At 37.5% G+C, this 21,198-nt stretch overlaps 1 protein-coding gene across 9 annotated transcripts in view; it reads left to right on the forward strand.

Annotated features, from left to right (window-relative positions):
* GULP1 (GULP PTB domain containing engulfment adaptor 1) overlaps nt 1-21,198 on the forward strand; it is a 97,192-nt gene that overhangs the window by 49,920 nt on the left and 26,074 nt on the right. For 7 of the 9 annotated variants that reach the window (XM_048308922.1, XM_048308921.1, XM_048308926.1 and 4 more), the window contains exons 4-8: nt 4,081-4,152; nt 13,797-13,895; nt 16,057-16,194; nt 17,465-17,581; nt 17,940-18,032. In XM_048308922.1, the coding sequence (XP_048164879.1) occupies nt 4,081-4,152; nt 13,797-13,895; nt 16,057-16,194; nt 17,465-17,581; nt 17,940-18,032 (519 nt within the window). The remainder of the gene's footprint in view (nt 1-4,080; nt 4,153-13,796; nt 13,896-16,056; nt 16,195-17,464; nt 17,582-17,939; nt 18,033-21,198) is intronic. The other 2 variants (XM_048308925.1, XM_048308924.1) reach the window with 1 other exon arrangement.

The following is a 21,198-nucleotide window of genomic DNA, read 5'->3' on the forward strand; positions in this document are numbered from 1 at the left end:
AAATAACCTTTCATAAGTTTTGTAGGAAATATGTTTGGAAGAATGGCAGACTGCTGTAAAGAATGTGTGGTAAGGAAAATTGCTTTATCTTGCTTTACATTATACAAAATATTAAATGTCATCTTCCAACTTCTTAAAGTATCCAACAAAAATTCAATATGATCATGATGAACTTACTCTTAATACTAAACAACACATATATATTTGTGTCTAGTGGCGTACCTAAATTATGTATCATGTCTGTTTGAATTGGCTTATTATGCATGGAGTACACCGATCTCAAGAATAATCTTTTTGCTAGCTGCAGACAGTCAATAGATGTAGCAGTCATGTGTAAACATTTTTCAGCTGTATTATTTGAGTACATTACTTATGTAAAGAACACTTAAGCATTTAATGCATTTATTAGTTTGCATTTAGGATTAATAGTGAATGATCCAAGGGGAAACAGTTATTTTCTGTTTCTCTCTTCTGCAGTGAAGTGTAGGAGTTGGGTTAGCTTGGCTCACTTAGGTTTCAAATGCTGGTTGTTCTGCATGAGTTGGGTGGCAGAAGGGAACCTTAAGTGCTGAAAACAAACACTGACTTGCCAAGTTCCCACCTAAAACTCTGGATCAGTATTGCTCCCTAAAGGAGCCTGGGATTGAAAAGGGAAGTTTCCTATTTACCGCTTTTGCTTTGAAATTTTTTTTGCAGAAACTCTTCCATGATGGATACTTGTATTACTCATGCCACAGCTGGACCAAATTCTTGATATAACAAATATTTTTCTCTGTGTTTGTGTGAGATTTGGTGAGAAAAATCTGCTGAAAAGACCATAATGAAATGGCCACCTTTCCATTTCACGAGGGTGGTGAGTTAGTTGTTAGTGGCTTCCCTTAGAAATCCTGGTGGCGGCGTGTCTGCTGTGCCAGGGGTTGTACAAACGTCACAGTGACCTTGGCAGCTGAAGCCCCAGCTTTGCAAATACATCTGTTTGCTTAGCTTAACTATCATGAGTAATACCACAGTAATTGGTACCTAATATTAAGCAGAAAATGATGATAGATGACATGGAAAAGGTACAGAGCAGATAAAAAAGCAAGCAATAAAAAGCCTCTAGTTAAAATATTAGCTGTTTGTTAAACTATATTGCATAGTCATTCTTTTGTTACAGTTAGAAAATAACCTGTCTTGGTTTGAAATTCTGTCTATATTTTTCTCCAAACAGAGCAGTCCAATTAATAAAAATATTGGGAGTATCTCCTCTTAATTTCTGGTTTTCTTTTTATTACTCTTACCAAGAAATAAAGAAGGGCGGTCGAGCATGAAAGCTGTATGCATGAAATGTGTAAGCAATTTGAATACACCTGAATAAAAAAAAAGTACAATTGCAATTAAAAGAGATAGAAATAGACACAAACAGTGCAATCTATAGTATGGCCTTGTAATTTTTGCTTGGTATTAGCACTTAAGCTACCAATCTTTTCTGTATATCTAGATTAAACTTGTTTTACTATATTCTCCTATGCTTAATAGTTTAATATGCACAAGCTTGAATTCTGCCTCCAGTTCAAAACTGCTGAGAGCAATAGAAATTTCAGTGATGGTGCTTACTGTCAAAGCCAACACTCACCTGGAAGAGAGTCAATGACTTACGGCAGCCTAGTGGGTTATGTTCCTTAAATGCTGATATAAGGCTCATGGTGTTTCTGTATTCTCTGAGTCTTGGTTGCTTATTTCTTTCGTAACTCGTTGAGCAAACACAATGAGTTTTTCTTCAGGTTTTGTTAGTCTTTTAAACTGCTTTTAGCAGTTTATCTTTCTGTTTAGAAGGCTACTTCTCCCTCCCCTCCATGATCATAAATGATAATTTCTGGATTGGGGAACATTACTATAAGCTTTAAAATTCAGTGGCATTTAACAGATTCCCCAGCTGTGGCAGAAGCTTAATTTGATGCTTACATTTTCCGAGGCAGTAATGTGAATTAGCATGAGGTACAAGCCCCTGGGAAAACTGTATTTGTGGAAGGTACTGTTCATGGAAAAATTGGTCTGCTGCTGGGATTTACTGAATACAGCAAAGAAAGCTTGACCCTTCTTGGACTGTGAAGGGGAGGAGAGATCTGGGAGGGGAGTTATGGGGAAATTACTCTTATTTCTTTCTTAGCTGTATCAGGTTTCAGTCATCTGGATGGAAGTAAGTAAATAAAAAATGTAGGGCAACCCTGTGCCCTTCTGGAGAAGTAGCTGCAGGCAAGGCAGCATAACCTGGGGCATCTCTTTGTGTGCGTTACCCAGTTCCACCTGAGCCTGGCCCTAAATCTGTATCGAGCAGTACCAGGCTGCTTACACTGACACCGGTGCTGCCAGTTTGAAAACAGCACAAGTGTGAGGAAACAGCCATGGATGAGGCCTCTGTCTCAGCTGGCAGCTTCTCCATGGGCAGCAGTGACCTGTGCTCTGCTCATGGAGCCTTGTCCACACCTGCAGCTGTTGTTCCTGTGTTTATGCAGGATTCCTGCTCCGTGTATCACGTACTGTGACCTGCTCACAAACTGACAGCAATTACACTTCTGCCTCTCGTGTTCTGCCAGGTGTGGTGGATATAAGTATGCTTGTGTGTGGATAGCTGGTAATGCTGGTGTTTCAACCTTGCTCTTAGACTGTCATCTGACCTTACCCACTGGCTTGGGGTTTCTTTGCTCACATATATTCGCTCACCTTTCGCTTTTTGTCTCTGCCACGTGCAGTATCCATAATGTCCAAGAGTCATTCCTCCTTCTTTACATGCATTTTGTGCCACTATCACTTTTCCAGGCAAGATCATCCCCTTGGTCTAAAGTCATTGGAGATGTTGAATGAAAGACATCAAATCAATAGCAGAGCCTTCTGCTTTGCTATTCCAAACCTCTGGTCTCCTGGCTGGAGAATTGGAATAGTAGAGAATATTGACAGTAGATGTGCTGGTGTTTTGATTTACACACTGTTGTATGCAAGGTGGCACATCATATTTCAGAGTCAGTAGCAAATGTCTAATGAGGCTTCATTATTGGTGGAGCTGCACAGTTTCTTTGCAGGAGAACCTTGAACACACTGACTACACTAAACCTGTTTGGAAGGTTTAATAGAACTACAATCTTCAGAGTTACTCTGTTGAAATTGTCTGTATCTTGACAAATTTAAATTCCTTTTGAAGTGGCTCGGACTTAAAAATTGTATACGCCTCTGTGTGTCATGGTACACAGAAAACTGTACTTTGGAAAAAAGGGAGGTTGTTATTTTCCTAGCCTTATTTTAGCATATACATGTACATGGCGTGACTTAACTGTACTTCAGTGTGAAAATTGGGCAATTGAAAATGAATTAGTGTATTACACAGATGGGTTTCAGGCAGACTTATCATACCTTTTGTAACAGTACAGTAAAAGGCAAGTGTGACTGTACAGAACATAAAAGCATCTCAGTGTACAAATAAAGAAATTATAAGGTCCCTTTGGAATATTATACTTTAAATATGAAAAGACACATATTTGGTTTTCATTAAAACCTGACTTGGTAAAAATATGAACCGTCATAGAAACTACTTGAATATGACTCTTGTTTTACGTAAGCTGGAGCCTAGTTCCTGTACATCTATGAAATTACTATCCAAGCAGCTCTGAGAGGAAAATCTGTGCTTTTAGTTTGTCTTACATCTTGTATCAACATTTTAGTGGCATAGTCTAGATGATTGGCTCATGTTGATCCATGGGTAGTATCTCCTATCAGTAGTTTTTATTCATTTTTTCATTATTTTCTAAAACAATTTATTAGCTAAGTGGCAATTTCCCTGTGGAAAAAGGTAGTTTAACCTCTAATTTACAGATTTTTATAGGATGTTCTTTTAAAGTCAATTTTGATAATGGTAATGTTAGTTTAGAATTTAATTCTTATTATTTTCTTGATTAGAAATAGCTGTGTGAAGATTTTTTATTTATCAACTATAGAAACAATTGCCTTTCCAAAATGCTGTTTGGAAGTAATTGGAAAATAAGATTACTCTAGTAGATTAGGCCTTTAAATGCATAACTTATTGCTCACAAATTACAATCTTTTCAGTTTCTTGGCAGTACAGAAGTGGAGCAGCCCAAAGGCACAGAAGTTGTAAGAGATGCTGTTAGAAAATTAAAGGTAAGAATTTTTGATGAAACATAAATGGAACGTACTCTTAACCTCCTTTCACAACTAAGACACTCTGTGAGTTTTCTAAGTGAATTCATTGGCTCTAGTGATGCCTTTTCCTGGTCTTAAAATCAAGAATCAAACACGGTTAGAAGGAAAAAAAGGATTTTGCCTTTGTATTTATTTTAAGGATCCTTAGGTGCACCACATCCAGTTCGAATGCACCTCCATGCACACTGCAAAATGCACACCCCCAAAAGATCTGGTATAACATTATAGGTTTTACTAATTAGCATATCTATCAAAGATTCCCCACTGAGAGGCTCAAGTGAGCCCCCCTCCCCAAGGAGCCTTCCCCTGGATGGTTCTATCTTGGTTTACAGAATGTGTTCTGGAGAGGACCTTGGGGTCTGGGGCACACTGATCCCTAACTATGAAGCTTCTAAAATGTTTAGTCTCTCAGCTTGACAAACAAGTCCAAGAATGTAGGCAAAAAGCACTAAGAATACAGAAGTTATAAAAGGTATATAAAGGGGGTATAAAAGAAAGGGCAAAAAATCATCATGGCATCACTGGAAGAAGTGCTTTTACTAATCTCTTTAGTGTGTAGGTTCTTCCTTATTATGCCTGTATGGTCAGGTGTTCTGCTGTGTACAGCGTTTAGTTGTCTCACAGATTATGAAATTATTCACAAGTATTTATAAAGTTCATGTACTTCAATGGGTAATACTTGTTCATCGGGCTTGTTTTGGGCTTCATTAGTACAAACTGAGGTAGCATGAATTTGTTTTAGCTGCCATCCCCAGCTACAGCTGAGAAAATCAGACTTTTACAATTTCTTCTTGGTTACTTGTGCTTAGGCATCAAGGGACTTGATAGACAACTGAAAATATCTGGGTGCAATGACTTGTTGAGGGTTGTTGTTAGTTAACACGGCTTTGACTTGACTGCTGAGTGAGAGCTGGTGAGCTCAGAGCTCTTGAGACGCTGTGAGCTGGAGTAGGGAATGCTGATTGTGCTGGTCCACTCCACTGCCTTTTTCTTGTGGAATTGCACTGCTTCATGCTTAGCTGCTTTGAGCTATTGGCCTTTGAGTTTACTTAGATGTAGAAATCTTTCTCCCTACTACTGCATTTTCCATAACTTTTTTGCAGGCTTTTCATTATTCATTTGAACAAGTTCCTTGGAAATGAGCAGAAAACGTGGGGAGTCAATATTGAAAAAAATGATTGTGTTATACTAAAAACATGCAGAAAGGAAACATGAAACTACTCATGTAGCTCAGCTTTTGAGACTCAGTTTTCCCTTGAAAAAGTCATCTTTACAAGATGGATCAGTAGTCATATTAAGGTATTAAAACACATTCTTTGCTGTTTTTTTCACTCTACCAAAACAATACAGCTGCCTTTAAAGATTCGTTTAGTCAATTCTTAGAGTGTTTCGTGCTAAAAAGACTTATTGTGCTGCAGTTAGTCAGTCATCATTGCCTAGTTGTTTTCAAGCGTTTCAGGCTAAGTTTGACCCCTTTTTAAGCACTGCAGCATTCTACCAGGGAAAACAAAATGTGTGTGTTTGTTTATCTTTATAAAGACAAACTTGTGTAGTTTGTCTTTATAAAATTCCAATACCCTTAGCAAAGTTAGTTCTGTGCAGAAATCTGTCACAGTGATATCCTGCTATGGAGAAGCTTTGCTTCTGTTTTAATGGTGTTTTATTGGACTCCTAAATAAACCAAATGCTGAGTGTCTTGCTGGTGGAGCCCCAGGCTGGCCTGGGCTCTCACTAATCACTGGAGGCTTTGGGTGGGTTGAATTCTATGATTTCACACATGGAAATAATTTTCTCTGAAAGCAGCTCCAGAAAGGATTTCAAATAACTGCTCTCAGAAGCGTGGGCAGAGCCAGAAATGTTGTGTATATATTCATGGTGTCACTGGAGTGTGTAGATACTTGCTCTTTCTACACACGTTCCGCAAGTAAAGCACCTTGGAGATAGAAGTCCGAATAGTCACTGCCAGAATTACACTATTTCCTTCAAGTTTGGAATTTGGAGCTTAGATATCAAGTATTGCATGTGATCTTACCTAATCACAAGTTTATTAGAGAACTTCCAAAGTAAATAAAGATGACTTTCGGAAGGACTTGAAAAATCTTGGAACAGAATTCAGAGAGCAATAAAAGGCTCTTATGTTTGAAACAATCCCCAATTATTTGAGTACTCATTTGAAGACTGACTTACGTTGTGCATCTGTATTCTTTGAAGAGAAGCCTAGAGGTACTGTATTTTATTATTAAGCGCACATCTGTAGCTTTTTTTTTAGAAAATGCTACTTGAAAATTTTTAAGCAATTAAAACAGTTTAAAAAACTAATGTTATATATGGAAAGAAATATAAAGTGGTTTTGGGGGTAGGAGAGTTTTTAGAAGATATGTAGCTTGTGATGCCATATTTATATTTTTTAATTATCTGGATTTGCTTTTAGTTTGCAGTGTTACTAATCATAATTTGTTTTTCATTAAAATTAATAGCTAGCAGAAAAACAACTGACACTTTCTTAATGTTCAGAGCTATTTTTACAAGTGACATGCATCGCTCTAATAAGCTTTTGAAGTCATGTGCTTACAGTGATATACAGACCATGAATTACTGCCACCAGAAAGCATTTTTCTTAAGCCCTCATGTCATCCACCTGTGTCAGAGTCAAGATTTGATGTACAACTGTTTACTCCTTTAAATCAAAAGCCCTTAACTCAGCACAAAGAGTTGGGTTGCCCAGCACAGAAACTGTAGCTGCCATTCCACAAACTGATTTTTCCCAGCAGATGGAGCTGATGTTCTACAGAAACATAAAATATCTTGGACGAACTTTTTTTTTGATGCTTCATTGTACTTTTATCCCAAATACTACTTTTATATTTTCTTGACAGTTTTTCTGGGACAGTTTCAATTAGAAGATAGGTTTTCTTCAAGCAACTATATAATTTTTGTAGAGGATTCTCCTGTGGTTTTGTCTAGGTGGGATTTCCTCTTGTGTTTTCCAAGTGCTTGGAGCTGTACTGCAGGAGAAAGAAGAAAGTTGGACACTAATGTTTTAAAATGTGTATATTAATTTGTAAGATAAGGTGAACTATTATCATGATTTATTACAAACCATGTTTTCCTTCAAGTTTTCTGGTCAAACTTATTTCTAGAACGAAACAAAACCTAAAACACATGGCACCCAGATTCTGTATCCAAACATGCCTACAGGAGTCAAATGTCTACATGTGGTCAAATCAGAATTTATTTTATAAAGCAAAATGATTATTTTCCTTGATTAATGAAGGTAATAACTTGTAGATCAGACTGTAGGAATGAATTTGATCCTTCTTATAAAGTGCAGGAGGTGGGAACAGGTAGAAAGAGCAGCATAACAGATGGAAGGAGGAGCATAACCAGAGCAGTGGTAAGAAAGCTGCATGGAGGAGTGTTAGGGAGAAACCAGAATAAATACCTGAGTTTTGGGCTGTTCCTTCTACAGTCTGCCAAGGGGCGTTTTTGTGAGGGCCAAACTTAAGGCTGTTCACTTACCCAGCTTTCAATTCACTATCCTTTTTTCTCCCACTTTTCTCCTGTAAGTGGAGATGACCAGACAAAATGCAAATAGAATTTATCTCTTTGAAAACACTTGAAATATTTTTCATCATGTCTTTGACCCTTAAGGATACACAAAGTGAAGGGTTCACACACTTCCACACATGCAGAGATGCTGTCCTGCTGCTGCCCTTAAAGGACCATCAGTGGATATTGTTCTGAGCTCCCTTCTGTGTTAAAGCTCAGTTTCATCTGTTGTTGAAAGGAGAGAGAGTGGAGGCCAGAGAAGCCTTTAATATTGGGATAAAGAGATTTCCAGCCAAGCCCTACAGCCATGACTGCTCTCTTTGAAGTACTGCAGAAAGTGGAATTTGTGGTTCAGGACCAGTCAAGGACATCTGAAGGCCAAAGCAAGTCAGATGAGAAGAGCTGAATAAGAAAATACCTGTTTACCCTGCCCCTCAAAAAAACTAAACCCTGCCCCCCCTCCAAAAAAAAAAAAAAAATCAACCCAAACCAACCAACCAAACAGAAAAAATATCAAAAACCTACTACCAAAAAATCCCAACAGAGCCCCAAAACTCCATGCCACCAAGCAATATAAAAACAAGCAAAATAAAAACCAAAAAAATTCAAAGCAAAACAACAACAAAGCAGCCCACCCTCAAATAAAACAAAACACAAAAACTCTTTCAGGAAGTGAGAAATGGAAAAAAGACTGCACTGTGTTGTCTTCCACACTCTGGATAGTAGATGGATACCCTTCCTCTCAGTCCAGCGTGTGTTTGGAAAATAAAATACAACATATTCCATCAAAATACATTTCTACCCAGATGGTTATTGAGAGCTTGAATTTTGCATGTCAGTGGTCTTTTCATCCTTTTCTTCCTCTTGACAGCTATTTTTCAGAGGTCATAATTTCATTGTGCCCACATCAAATGTCCATGAGAGTTTGGACCATAACATGACCAATAGATAATGTGAAGGCACTGCAAAAAAAAATGGGGCCTGATGAGTTTTTTTTCAGGCATCTTTCCTTATAATGAATGTTTTAATGAAAAAAAAGAGGAAAAGCATCTTCTCCAAGTCAGGTTACAAAGATGTTTCCCATCTTATCCAACAACTCTGCCCTAAACCAGGGATCTTTTAAGGTGTCTGTGTGAAGTGCAATATCTGATGTCTCACTGGTAGCCTGCATTAAATGGAATTGAACCTGTGTTCCCTGGGGTGACGATTGGCACCCAAATCACAGAATAATCTCCCTTTTGATGTCTCAAGTATTTTTAATTAAATCTTAAATTGTGTAGGGAGGTGTAAATATTAAAGAGAAACACACAGTTTTGATTGCACAGCTTCAACTGACTTATAGATATATAGATAAAATTTGTCTTAACAATTGTTTCTTTAGCTCCAGTTCCTGGATATTTTGAAAACATGTTTGTTTTTTTTCTCATGGTATTTTTTTTCTGGTTGTAGTTTGCTAAGACTTGATGCATAAACACATCATATTTAATAAGTCTCTTAGAGTATCCAATTTTCGCTGCTACTGTAATAAATTACAAAATATATGGGTGATTTTTCTTTATTTTTAAAGCTGTGTTAAACTGTAGAAAATAGGTTTATTTGTATCTGTTGCTTTCCCTAAAAGATGCCATGAAAATAAAATGTTAATTCTGAAGCAGCTGAACACAAACTAGCCCATCCCACTGAGCTGGACCAAAGCTGGGGTTCGTGCCTGAGAACATTATATGTATAAGCTAAGAGCTTAAGAATTTGGCCCTTCATGTCTCTTCCCAAGCCATGCTGTGATTCATTATAATTTTACATAATTTTCCATTTTGATGCCAGTGGGAGGCTACAGATTTTTACCCTCTTAAATAATCATGTTATTGTGTGAGATACAAATATTACTGTGTTTCAAATGTGTGCTGATAGGAGAAAATAATGTCTGTACATCTCCCAGGTCCAGAGCTCCCTTGGGGTCTTCCTTAGGTAGAAGGAGTGAGTAGAAATAAAGAAAAGAAAATTTCCTGATACCTGACTCAGTGATGGGATGTGCTGTTCAAACCCCGCACAAGTGTGGGAGGTGTCTGAACGTGGCATTCTGGAGAGCATCAGATATAAAAGAAATTGCTGATCAGTATCTGTGTGTTATCTGTTATTGCACAGGACAGTGGGCAGGAAAAATGCTAAGAAAGAAACTGCCACAGATTTTCTGAGTTAATCTTTGTGTGCTGTTCAGTCACTGTTCCCAGTAAACCTTTGATTAAAAAGCTCATTTGTCTGGATGTCTGTATTGAAGGGGTTCTTTTGTCATTGGTTTCTTTCGCCATTAGCCTGGTTTTGATTTGATGGGGTTTCTTGAAGTGGGTTTTCCAGCCCTCTGCTAACTTTGGTAAATATCCTGTGATTTTATTTTCTCCTTTTTGTCAACATCCTTCTGTAATTGAAACTCTCGGAAGATAAAATTTGAGTGTTTTCTCCCAGGCAGCTGATGCAGTGCGGCCATTGTTGTCATCTTAAGGATCTCTTAGAAATATTTTCCCATATTTAGTTTCATGAGAAGGTCCACAGTTAGGGGAAGGCCTGCCATGTTATCAAGACTTCATTAATCCCATCCTCACAGGGATGTCTCCCAAGAATCAAAGTTTGTTGCCACATGTGGGATTTGCAGGGTTGCCTGTAGGAAAACAACAGATTCTGTTGGGATACCAGTCTGTGGTGTTCTGGTTGATGAGGAGTCTCTCTGTTATTGGCCCCTTCATCAGCCTTTGTGGTCTGAAAACTTCCTCTGTAATGATTTTTAGATTTCAGGTTATTAGTTATTTTTCTCCCATTTTTTTCCCCTCTTATTTTTTGTGCCTGTAGATTTTATCACTAATTATTTTTCTCCTGGTCATTGTTCAATGCTTAAGAAATTTCATGCTTGAGAAATAAACCCTGCTGGAATACATTAGAAACATATCTTCCCAATGACAATTTCCTGTTTATAACTGCATCTGGAGACTAATGTAACTAACTTAACTCATACTTTGTTTCTATTGATTCACTTTCTTAAATATAATGGCATACAAAATGCAGATGCTTTGTCTACTTGGACAAGCTGCATTTTTTGTAAAATATTGATCGTCATTAATTTCGTCTCACTTGAATTCTTTATTTCTTGAATTGGATTTATGCTTTTTGAGAATGGAGATGTGATAGGGTCAGTTTGTTTACCCTTTTTTTAGAATTGGCACAGAACTGCCTTCTGGAACTTCCTCAGTGTTGTAAGTCTTCATGACTTCTTGGAGCAAGCTTTGGCCAGCTGTTCTAAAACTTGTGCAAGTTGTTCACATCGCTTACTTTAAAACCTTTCTCTTTAAAACTTCTTTTCTTTAAAAACTACAACTTTTTCATGTTGTAGCTGTTGTTTGAGACTCTGAGATGATTGCCATTGGAAAATCAAGCATTCCATCATCATTCTCAATATATACCATGAGTTTAACTCAGTAAAATCAAATATTATTTGTTCTTTCCCTTCGCTACTGCACAGAAATACTTGTGCATGACTGGTTTGCAAAGGGACATTTCCAAAGGTCAGGATTTGCCCAAGTTCCAGACTGTTTCAAGTTGAGGTGTGCCCCAGGGTTGTGTGTTCCATGGGTGTCTTTCTGGGCACCATCGAGTACGTTGGGAATTGAGATTGTCCAAACTGCCCAGGTGATCTGTGGGCTTTGTGGTCATTCCATTTAACCTGGCAAAGTGCAGAGCAGTGAAAAAAGGGATCACATATGTCCTCAAAGTCCCATTCAATGAAGGGACATCAGGAAATTACAAATCAGAGAGGAAAGCTGGTGGGGTGCAGGTAATGAATAAATGTATGATCTGAAAATGGTCTAAAGACAGTCGGCGTTTTATATTCATCTTGGACAAAAACAGTCTGTGCTAATAAGGCAATGATTGGCCTATCTTTTTCCTATTTAAGCACAGACTTAAATAGCTTAAATTTGCAGTATAAAATTTAGGACAGATTTTGTGGGGCTCAATGAGTGATTTTTATTAAAGAAAAAAATGCTTTTTCTCTGTAGTGAATTTGAATTGTCCTCTAAAGTCAAGAAATGTTGTTGGCCAGAATGCTGTAAACCAGCAATTATGATTTCTAAAATTTAATTTTCTATAAAATGTCTTTTAAAAAAATTAAAATGTGCATATGGAATGGCACAATACAGGGATTAATGTGTATTACAAGTTTATATATGCAAGACATGGGCTTGAAGTTAAATAGGCAGATGTGAAAAGGATGTTGCAAGAGGCATATACATGATGCTGAAGAGGCAGACTAGAAATTATATTTTCTTGACTTTCAGCTAGTTGGTTTTCATTAGTAAGTCATCTTGTATGAACCTTTATAAAACATTTGGCCAGTGACTGTAACAGTCCTAGATGTTGAAATGCAAAATGGGTATTTAGATTTAAGAGTTGGTTTTGAGAATGGCACAGAATGGTTTCATGGGGATTGTTGTTTGGGTTTTTTGGGGTGGGAGGATGCTGTTTGTTTTACCAAGTGTGTGATATTTATCAGCTATTGGGATGCATTAATCAGTAATGAAGTGTCTGGGTAAGTCCTGTTACTGTGTGAAGTTAGTAGGATTAATTATAAATTGTTTAGCTATTAAATGTCCAACAAGTATACCTTCAAAATGAGGAATAAAATTGGGAGGAAGGGAAAAACAGGTTTTTGTGCTTTTAGTGTGGTTCTCCAAACTAGTTAATAATTTGCCATGAATGAAGCTGCCTATAAGCAAAATTAAGTAAGAGATTGACAGTCATACTGTGTAAAGCAGTTGTGTTATGGGAAGATTTTCCAAGTACTAGTTGGAAAAGGATCAGAGCAAAAATCCAAACCCTGAGCTATCACTTAAATGAATAATTAATTGTAATCAGAGTTTTTAAGGATTTGTGGGAGAGGTGTCAATTGGCTACAGCTGAGCACTTCACTCTCACAAGGCAATTCAGGCTTGTGTCTTCCAGGTCTGGTAGGACAGCACCCTTGGTGACATCCTAGACTCTTGATGGCACTAAAAGCCACTGTCCCCACTGACTTCTGACACAGAGTATTTGTACTGATGGGGAGTTATGCACCCAGTTTATTCTTGAATGGGAATGTTGAGGATGATGTGTTCAAACAGAGCTCTGAAGCATAGACTCCAACTCCTGGCCTTTAGTGGATCATCATCCTTATTTATGCATTTGAAAATACCATTCTAGGCTGTCAAAGACTCGAGAGAAAAAGGGCAACATTTTGCTCTGGTAATGGAGCAAAATACGGAGCAATCCTATATTTCCTAAGAAAGGTACCCAAATTTAGGGCACTCCTTAACTGTCATGCAGGAGCAAATTTGAGATACTGTGCTGATTTTATAGGCAGTATTCACGAGAGAAAGAGAGAAAGGTAAATCTAACATCTAGAAAATGAGATGGAAAAAGATGGAAAACATATTGAATAGGAGACATTACCCAACCCAGTCATATAAAGTGCTATCTAGCCATCATCCAGTGGGCTGCTGGCAGATAGATTCTGAGAATAAAATAGATCAAGTACCTCTTAGGTGTTGACAACTGCAGTGCTTTCAAACTGACCCTGTTTAAAACAACTTAAAGGAGCATCTGGAAGTACCCTCCATGCACGAGTATGGAAGTGAGTGTAGAAATAGTGGGGTGTGGAAAACCCACTGATGTTCCTTGCTCAACAACCAGGCAGCTGCTAAACTGAAAGTGTTCATGTTCCTGCTGCTTTCATAGAAATCTCATGCAAAAGCTGCAATTAAGTGCATAAAAAGCAGATAAAAGTTACCGGGGAACATGCTAAGTAATGTTAAAATACTTTTTCCTGAATTTTAGGAGCATTCTGTAGTGTGAAGTTAGAAATGCTGGTCTGTGCCCAGCTGAGACTCTGAGAATGGTTGGTGTTGTTTATGGGAAGCTTTTTGAAGAAGGAAGGAAACAACTTAATGTGGAGGGAGTTGAGAGAAAATGAGAATTAATAAAAACAAATAAATTTACTATTAATGTGATTGCTGTTGTTTTTCATGTTTCAGTTTGCAAGACACATCAAGAAATCTGAAGGCCAAAAGACACCCAAAGTTGAGTTACAAATCTCAATCTATGGTGTAAAAATTCTAGATCCAAAAACAAAGGTAAGAAACTTACATGGGTTTCTTTCATGCGAAACTAGTAAATATTTGTTTCACTATTTTTAATGTTTTTATTGTTTTATATTTTTTAAGGTATTATAACAAAAAAGATCTTCTAAAATACCATGGTTTTTTACAACATCTGGGTGACATCTTCCCAGGAAGGCACATGATAGTCCTGAAGGCAGACTGTATTTAATGTGGTATTAAATTTTCTTAATCCTTTCACAGCAGGACTTTTAGACTTTGAGGAAGACAAAAACAATGTGCTAAATAAATGTTAACAGTTCGGATGATAAAAACCTTTCCGTACATATGTTGAATATTGAATTTGAAAGAAACTTTTGTTCCTGTGTCTTCATTGTGGAGTAATTGCTGCACTCAGGCACTGCCTTTTCTCAAATGGTAGCTGTAGTTTAAAGCTGCAGCTGCTTGCAGCCCATTTTTGCTTCAGACTCTTGACTCAACCAGAGCTCAACAGTTCTTACATTAGGAGAGGGGACAAGAATGTCAACTTTATTTGGAGTTTTTGCATCTTCCTTATGCTGTAGGGCAGACAGGGGTGCTAAACCCCATATCCTGGCAAAAACTGTTTTAAAATAACAGTTTGAAGTGCCAAAAGATCTTAGATTTCCTGCAGAGATTAACAGAAAGCTGTGGGATATATGTTCCTGGGGGAGTAGGAACATTCTAATCTCTCAGCAATGTTGTTATTACAACTCGAGTAGTAATCAACTGTGAGGAGTCTTTTTATCTCCCCCACTTAGTTTCTTGTAGCTGCATGTAAATTTGAATCAAGTTTTCCTTCTTTTTGCACAGTTTATAAATGCTTTAGGAAATTCAATTTCATGTTATCAGCACTAATTAAAGTCTCTTTTGCAGTGTGTTTTTGAAATAAAGCACTTAAGTTATGTTACAGAGGAATATTGGTTTTCAGTCACATAGTGACTATTAATGGCAGTAGGGACAAGAGGCCAGCTCATACATCAGGACCTGATTCTATACTTGGCACTCAAAAAAAAGGATTATAGAACTGTGGTTCTGTCCTTAAACGATATAAAATAGTTATATGGATCTGTAAACCTCACAGTGCCAGGGAGAGCACACGTCATTATTTCTGTGTGTTGAAAAGCTACAACAGGACAGAGATTTGGACCATGGGAGAAATGGAGTACTCAGAAGAACAGCTGTAAAGACTGAGAAAATGAACTCAGCTGGGGCAAGGGGAAAAGATTGCCCATAGGGTGCATTTTTTGGATATGTGGTTGTGTACAGAGGGAGCGTGGCCTTGTTTATGGGCTTACAGCAAGCTGGGAACCCCGGTGCTACACAGAGTCTTTCTTTTTTAATAGATAATAGTTCACATCTAAACGACATATTTTCCTTTAAAGCAAATACTGCTTTCCCATGTAATAAGCCAAATAAAATAAAATACCAAGAAGAGACTTGTTGAAAAAAACAACAAAAAAAAATAGTTGAGATAGTTTATTTCAGTCTTGTCAAGCTTGCTCAGCTGAAGAGCATTGCCATTGCAACTTTTTATATAGCTGTAACTTGCTTTTTAATGGAAAGTGAAATACAGTAGCAAAAATATACAAATGATAATGCTTAAAAGCTGCTTCTGTGGCACCTCAAGTAAGAAATTATTTGTATGTCAGGTTTATTTCTCTTTATTTGGTTACCAAAGCCATTTTATTTCTGTTTTCTGTATTTACTGTAGCAAAGTAAGGACTCATTTCAGTAAATCCATTTTAACAAACCTTCAGAGATGATGAAATTTAAAGATGTTGTGCACCTGGAAAAAGAACAGATTATTTTACATAATCAGGCCCTAAATAAAGTACAGAGGGATGCAAGGCAATAGTAAAATCAATTTTCTAGAACAGAAATTACTGTCCAAATAAACACTTCCAGATAAATGCTGTTCAAATAAAAACTTCCTGTTTACATTCAGTAAAAACAGTAGCATTTTTTAGGAGATGAGTTTGCTTAATTCTGTTACACTACAAGTACATTTTTGGGTGCTCTCATGTACAGTAAGGCATTCAAAAATGTTACTGCAGCTTGCCTGCTCTTATGAGGAAATCCAGAGCTTTCCTTTGTGCATCTTTATCCTAAGCGAGTGTAGTAATTTCTTAAAAATTATCTTTCTGTTTGTTTGCAGGAGGTCCAGCACAACTGTCAGCTCCACAGGATATCCTTTTGTGCTGATGACAAAACTGACAAGAGAATATTTACTTTCATATGCAAAGACTCAGAATCAAATAAGCATCTGTGCTACGTGTTTGACAGTGAAAAGTGTGTAAGTATGCGGGACGCTCTGCAGGGCTTGAGGTTCTGCTGATGGTCTGCCTTGAGATGAGGTGGGAATGGTTAATTACAGACACACAGCCATGGGGACATAATTTTTCACGGCAACATGGTGTCTTGTAACTTAGATGCATTAAATTAAGGAAGAGTCTCTCTCTTCAATGATCTGAGGTGGTGTTCTGGGATAATTTTTCTTACTGCCCAGCTCAATATCCTGGGGGAAGCATCTGCAATACTCTGGGAGAACAGGCTCCACCCCACCAGGCTTGAGGTGTTTGCGCAGCTGTTTGCAGAGATTACTGCAACTCTGGGGCTGAGATACCCTTGCAGGCTCTTCTGCTGATGTGTCTGTCTCTGGTTTTTAGTGTTGGGGTTTTTTGTGTGTTACTTGTTTTTTGGGGGTTTTATAATTTTATCACCACAAGGTTCTCCCTTCTTTTTTCATCCCCCTTCCCGGCCCCATCTCCCAAGTTTAACCCCACAAAGTACTCCCAGACAACTCATTGCACCAAGCACTGACATTCTCTGGTGTCTGAGACAGAACAGTTATTCCTTACTGTATTTACTTTCTCTGCTAAAGTCCTAAACAAGTGGTGTATCCATATGTTCGCCTTTTATTGGTCCTGCTTTGGTATCACTTTTTTCTGAAACCTTGGTGTCCTCCATCAGCTTCCTGTAGGCTTATTTTACCCCCATCATTTTTGAAATAGATATTCTGCATTGACTGTATAAACACAACATAGGATATATTTTGCACATACAAATGCAATTTCTGGTTTGGGTGTTGTTTGGATTCTTTTATTTCTGGATTTATGTAGTTGGAAATAATTGTGCGGATAAATACCTAACGCAGTATCCTGAGCGAGATTTTATAGTACTTGAAAAAATAAGTGTTGAAATCCAGATTTAAAATCAATAGGGGTCAAAATATCCATTAGCATGAAAGCATTATTTCATTACATCTAAAAGAATTTATTTAATGATTTAACAGGCTGTATTTGCTTTAGAAATCATCTGGAAAAGCCATGGTGCAGCATGGTATCTGTGCTTATGGAAACTGAATACATAATTTATGCTGTCCAGTCTCCCTCCTTTATCCAAAGTATTTTTATGTTCTTTCATTGCGTTTTGCCAAGGTATTTTGCTGAAGGGTGCTTGTCGTGCTCCTTGGTAGTGTCGGCTTCATGGTGGATGGGGCAAAGCCTTTGGTGTAAAGTATTGTGTCCTAATGTACTAATTTCAGTCTTATGTTTTATGTAAAGGCAGAAGAGATAACTTTAACAATTGGTCAAGCATTTGACTTAGCTTACAGGAAATTTCTGGAATCCGGAGGAAAAGATGTTGAAACAAGGAAACAAATTGCAGGTTTACAGAAAAGAGTAAGTTCTGAATTATGTTCTTCTTTTTAAGAGATAAAAGTACATGCTGCTGTATTTGTATTATCTGCTTTTTATGAAAGCATAATTTCCAGCATTATTCTTAGATTGCTAATGTAACAAAAGAAGACTGGAAAAAAAAGTGTTAAAAAGTATTTTATGTTTTGCTGTCTTGCAAGGACACTAAAAAGCAAGGTTGAAATATTGAGGATACTGAAATTTAATTATTTTTTGTAGTCAGATAACAAGTTCAACCTTGATTCTAAATCACCAGATCTCTGGTGAAACTTATGCTCAGTGGATGCTGTTGTTGAAATCCATGACGATCCCAATAGCTGTTGAATAACCACTTGCTTTGTAGATTCAAGAATTAGAAACTGAAAATGCAGAACTGAAAAATAAAGTTCAAGATTTGGAAAACCAGTTAAGAATAACACAAGTACATGCGCCTCCAGTAAGTACACAACACAGCTCTTGTGTCTGAAGTCACTCTGTATTTATAATCACCTTATGATCATTATGAGCATCCCTGCTGTTCCCAGAGATTGCCATTAACATCCAGTGATCACATAACATGTCTGCTGAAGAGCAGTGTTGAACTAACAGTGACATTGTGACAAGCCAGCAGAAGTGCAAATTACAGTCTCTCCAACTGTGGTTCTTTCATCCCCTATCATACCTATTTGTTGCTGCCTCAAGTAGAGATCTGAATGTGCCAGCTGAGGCACTGAAAGATCTGGTTTCTAAACGCTGCTTGGGAGCTCCCCACAACTTTCATAAGCACATGGTCACCTGTGACTGACAATCTGCCTGCCAAGGAGTCAATAGGTCTTGGGAACTAAGGCTGGGTGATGGGAAAGAGGAGCAAGTGTGGGTTCCTTGCTGGAAATTCTGACTGCTCTGCAGTTCCTGTCGATGATGACCACAGAAGTGTGTTTAAATTGCTGGCTGGAAGTTCCTTATACCTTGGCAGGACCTCCCACAATGCAGGTTGCACTGCAGACTGGTCCCAGAGACTCCCCTCTTCTTACAAGTGTGTTCCATCTGTACAGCTTTAGGCAGCTGTGAAAATGAATGAAATTTCTTAATGTATGTGTGGCAAAATCTTAGCAAAAGAGGAACTGCTTTTCAGCTGTGTATTTTGGACCACCTTGTTCCTGCCCAGAGTGTTCACTGTTTCCCCTTAAATGGATGTTTAGAAGTTTGGGCAATGCAAAAGCATGTTTGTAGTGGTGCTGACAGTTTATCAGTAGTGTCTGTGCACTCTCTTTATGTTGATTAGATGGTTGTTCCCATGAGGAACTGCTATTTTGTTTTTGAAATCTACTTAGAGGAGAGAACACCATAAATTATAAATACTCTGTAACTACCACAGTGGACATTTAAATTATGAATGTCTTCTCACTTCTGAAGCATGCAGGGATAGGTAATCAATTTTAATGCTAGATTTAATGTCATGTTATTCAATTCTTTAGTCTTTTATTTTCCTCATTTGGGATGGCAGTTTGTCTTTATTTATGAATATAATAACTAAATGTATATTTGAATGCAAATAAACAGGCTCTTAAATCCATTGCAATCAATGCTTTAATTTAAATTACTTTGTAATTTCATTAAGCAAAACAAATTAGAGAATTATTAATAATGCCTCAAAAAATCCCATAGTTTATGATTTGTGTCTTTTAAGACAATGATGTCACATTCCTTATTAAAGAGTTAAGATCTAAATTTGTTAATTTGCTAGCCATTTGTAAACTCTCTCCCTAGATGTTGTTTTATTGTTAATTACTATTGGTACAATGAATAAGCATATTGCTTAAATAGCACTTGTGCTGCAGCAAAACTATAGAATATTGATAATTATTGATATTAATTAGTTCAATTCAGTAATAACGGTCAGCTATTAATTTGCACTTTAATTTTATTGCTTTATTTACTCCTTAAGCTTTAAAATGAAACCCCCAATCATTTCCTGTCACAAATTACTAGAATTGCAGTAAGAGCCACCTAAGAGCCTGTTCAACATCTGCATCCATTCTGACACAGAAGAGATTTCTGTAAATGGATGAGTACTGGAACAGGATGCCCAGAGGCTGGAGATACTGACTCTGCCCTGAGCATGGTCCTCAGCAGCCTCAGATAACTGGATCCTGCTTCAAGCAGGAGTTTGGATTAAGCTCCTTTACTTTTACAGGATTCTTCCATCAGATGTGCAACCAAAAATTAAAACAAAACAAAAACAGCAAACCAACCAACCAAAACCAAGCACATTTTTAGGAAAATGTCTTTCTCAGCTCCAGGCCCACAGCAGTACCCACTGCTGTGCACTATCAGCTTTGGCACCTTACCAAGAGACATCTTTCAGGCAGGTCCTTTCTAAAGCAGACCTTGTGGAGATGGTAAATCAGAGCTCTCAAGTGTGCTGGTGTAAGAATAACTCCATGGAAATGGAACTGTTCAGTTGAGAATGAATGAAGAAATGGACTGATGAGGTTGTCAAGTGACTTCAGTGCAGAGAAGAAGCATAAATATTTTTAGGGCAGTTTGAGTCTGTTATAAAAGGATTATCAGTCAATGTGCCTGGAATAGCAGCGAATGTGGTGACACCTATCTGCTTTTTTATGATGTGAGCAACAAATATGTATGAAGGAACAAAATTACAAACAATTCATAAGAAATTAATTGCATGTTATAGTTTGCAATTAATTTTATGCATTTTTCATTCAAATCAACTATAACTTCACATATGATTCTGCAGTCTCAATTCCTATTAGAAAAAAGTGGTGCAAAAATTTCTTTCCCCCTATTTCCACATAATTTCTCTAATGAAAAAGGTCACTTTTGTTTTAAATGAAATAGAGATTTTTTTCTGAATTTAAACTAAAAATATCTGTGCTGCTGCTGCTCTGTCTTCAAAATTAATGTAACAGATCTATATTGTGATCATTTTTTCAGAGTAAACTTTTCAGATCTGCTAATAGTGTTTTCTGAAATAAAATAGCTTAAATGAAGCTGAATATCCAACATGGGGAATAATACCTTGTCTGAGCGCCTTTCTCAGCACTTTTTGGGTGGATGGGGGAAGTCTTCCTTCCCTGCAGATAGTCTTGGTATTACATGCTGTGAACATAAGTTAATCATTCTCTTGTGATTTAAAACAGATTTATTAAACTGTAAGTTTTCTTGAAGTTTTCATCTCACACTGTTGAATTATACAGAGATGTCAGTGCCACACAACAGCTTTCTGAAGCTTTTCTTAGACATAAGAAACATTTTGATTTATTTATATTTTGTTAATCTTCTACGGCTGGAGTTCCTTATCTGGCAGTCCGGCTCTTCTGAGCGTGCTGAGTTCTAGGGAAGGGATTGTTCAGTGGTCAGTGGAAAGTCTAAGCCCTGATCTTTGATGCCTAATATGATAAAAGAACACGTGCCTTTAACTGGCATCACAGCAGTTTGTAAAGAAATGTTCCGTTTCAGGAGCCAACTACAGATGGTTAAAAGTTGCTTCTGTTTGTGTTTAAACAGTACCTTGGGTTTTCATATCCTGTGCTTCCCTTTTCATATTTGGTTGTTTGCATGCTGTTTGTGCTCTCCCAACGTTTTCAGATGTGCTGAAG

The sequence above is a fragment of the Corvus hawaiiensis genome, chromosome 7, assembly GCF_020740725.1.
Source record: "Corvus hawaiiensis isolate bCorHaw1 chromosome 7, bCorHaw1.pri.cur, whole genome shotgun sequence".
NCBI classification, from domain to species: domain Eukaryota; kingdom Metazoa; phylum Chordata; class Aves; order Passeriformes; family Corvidae; genus Corvus; species Corvus hawaiiensis.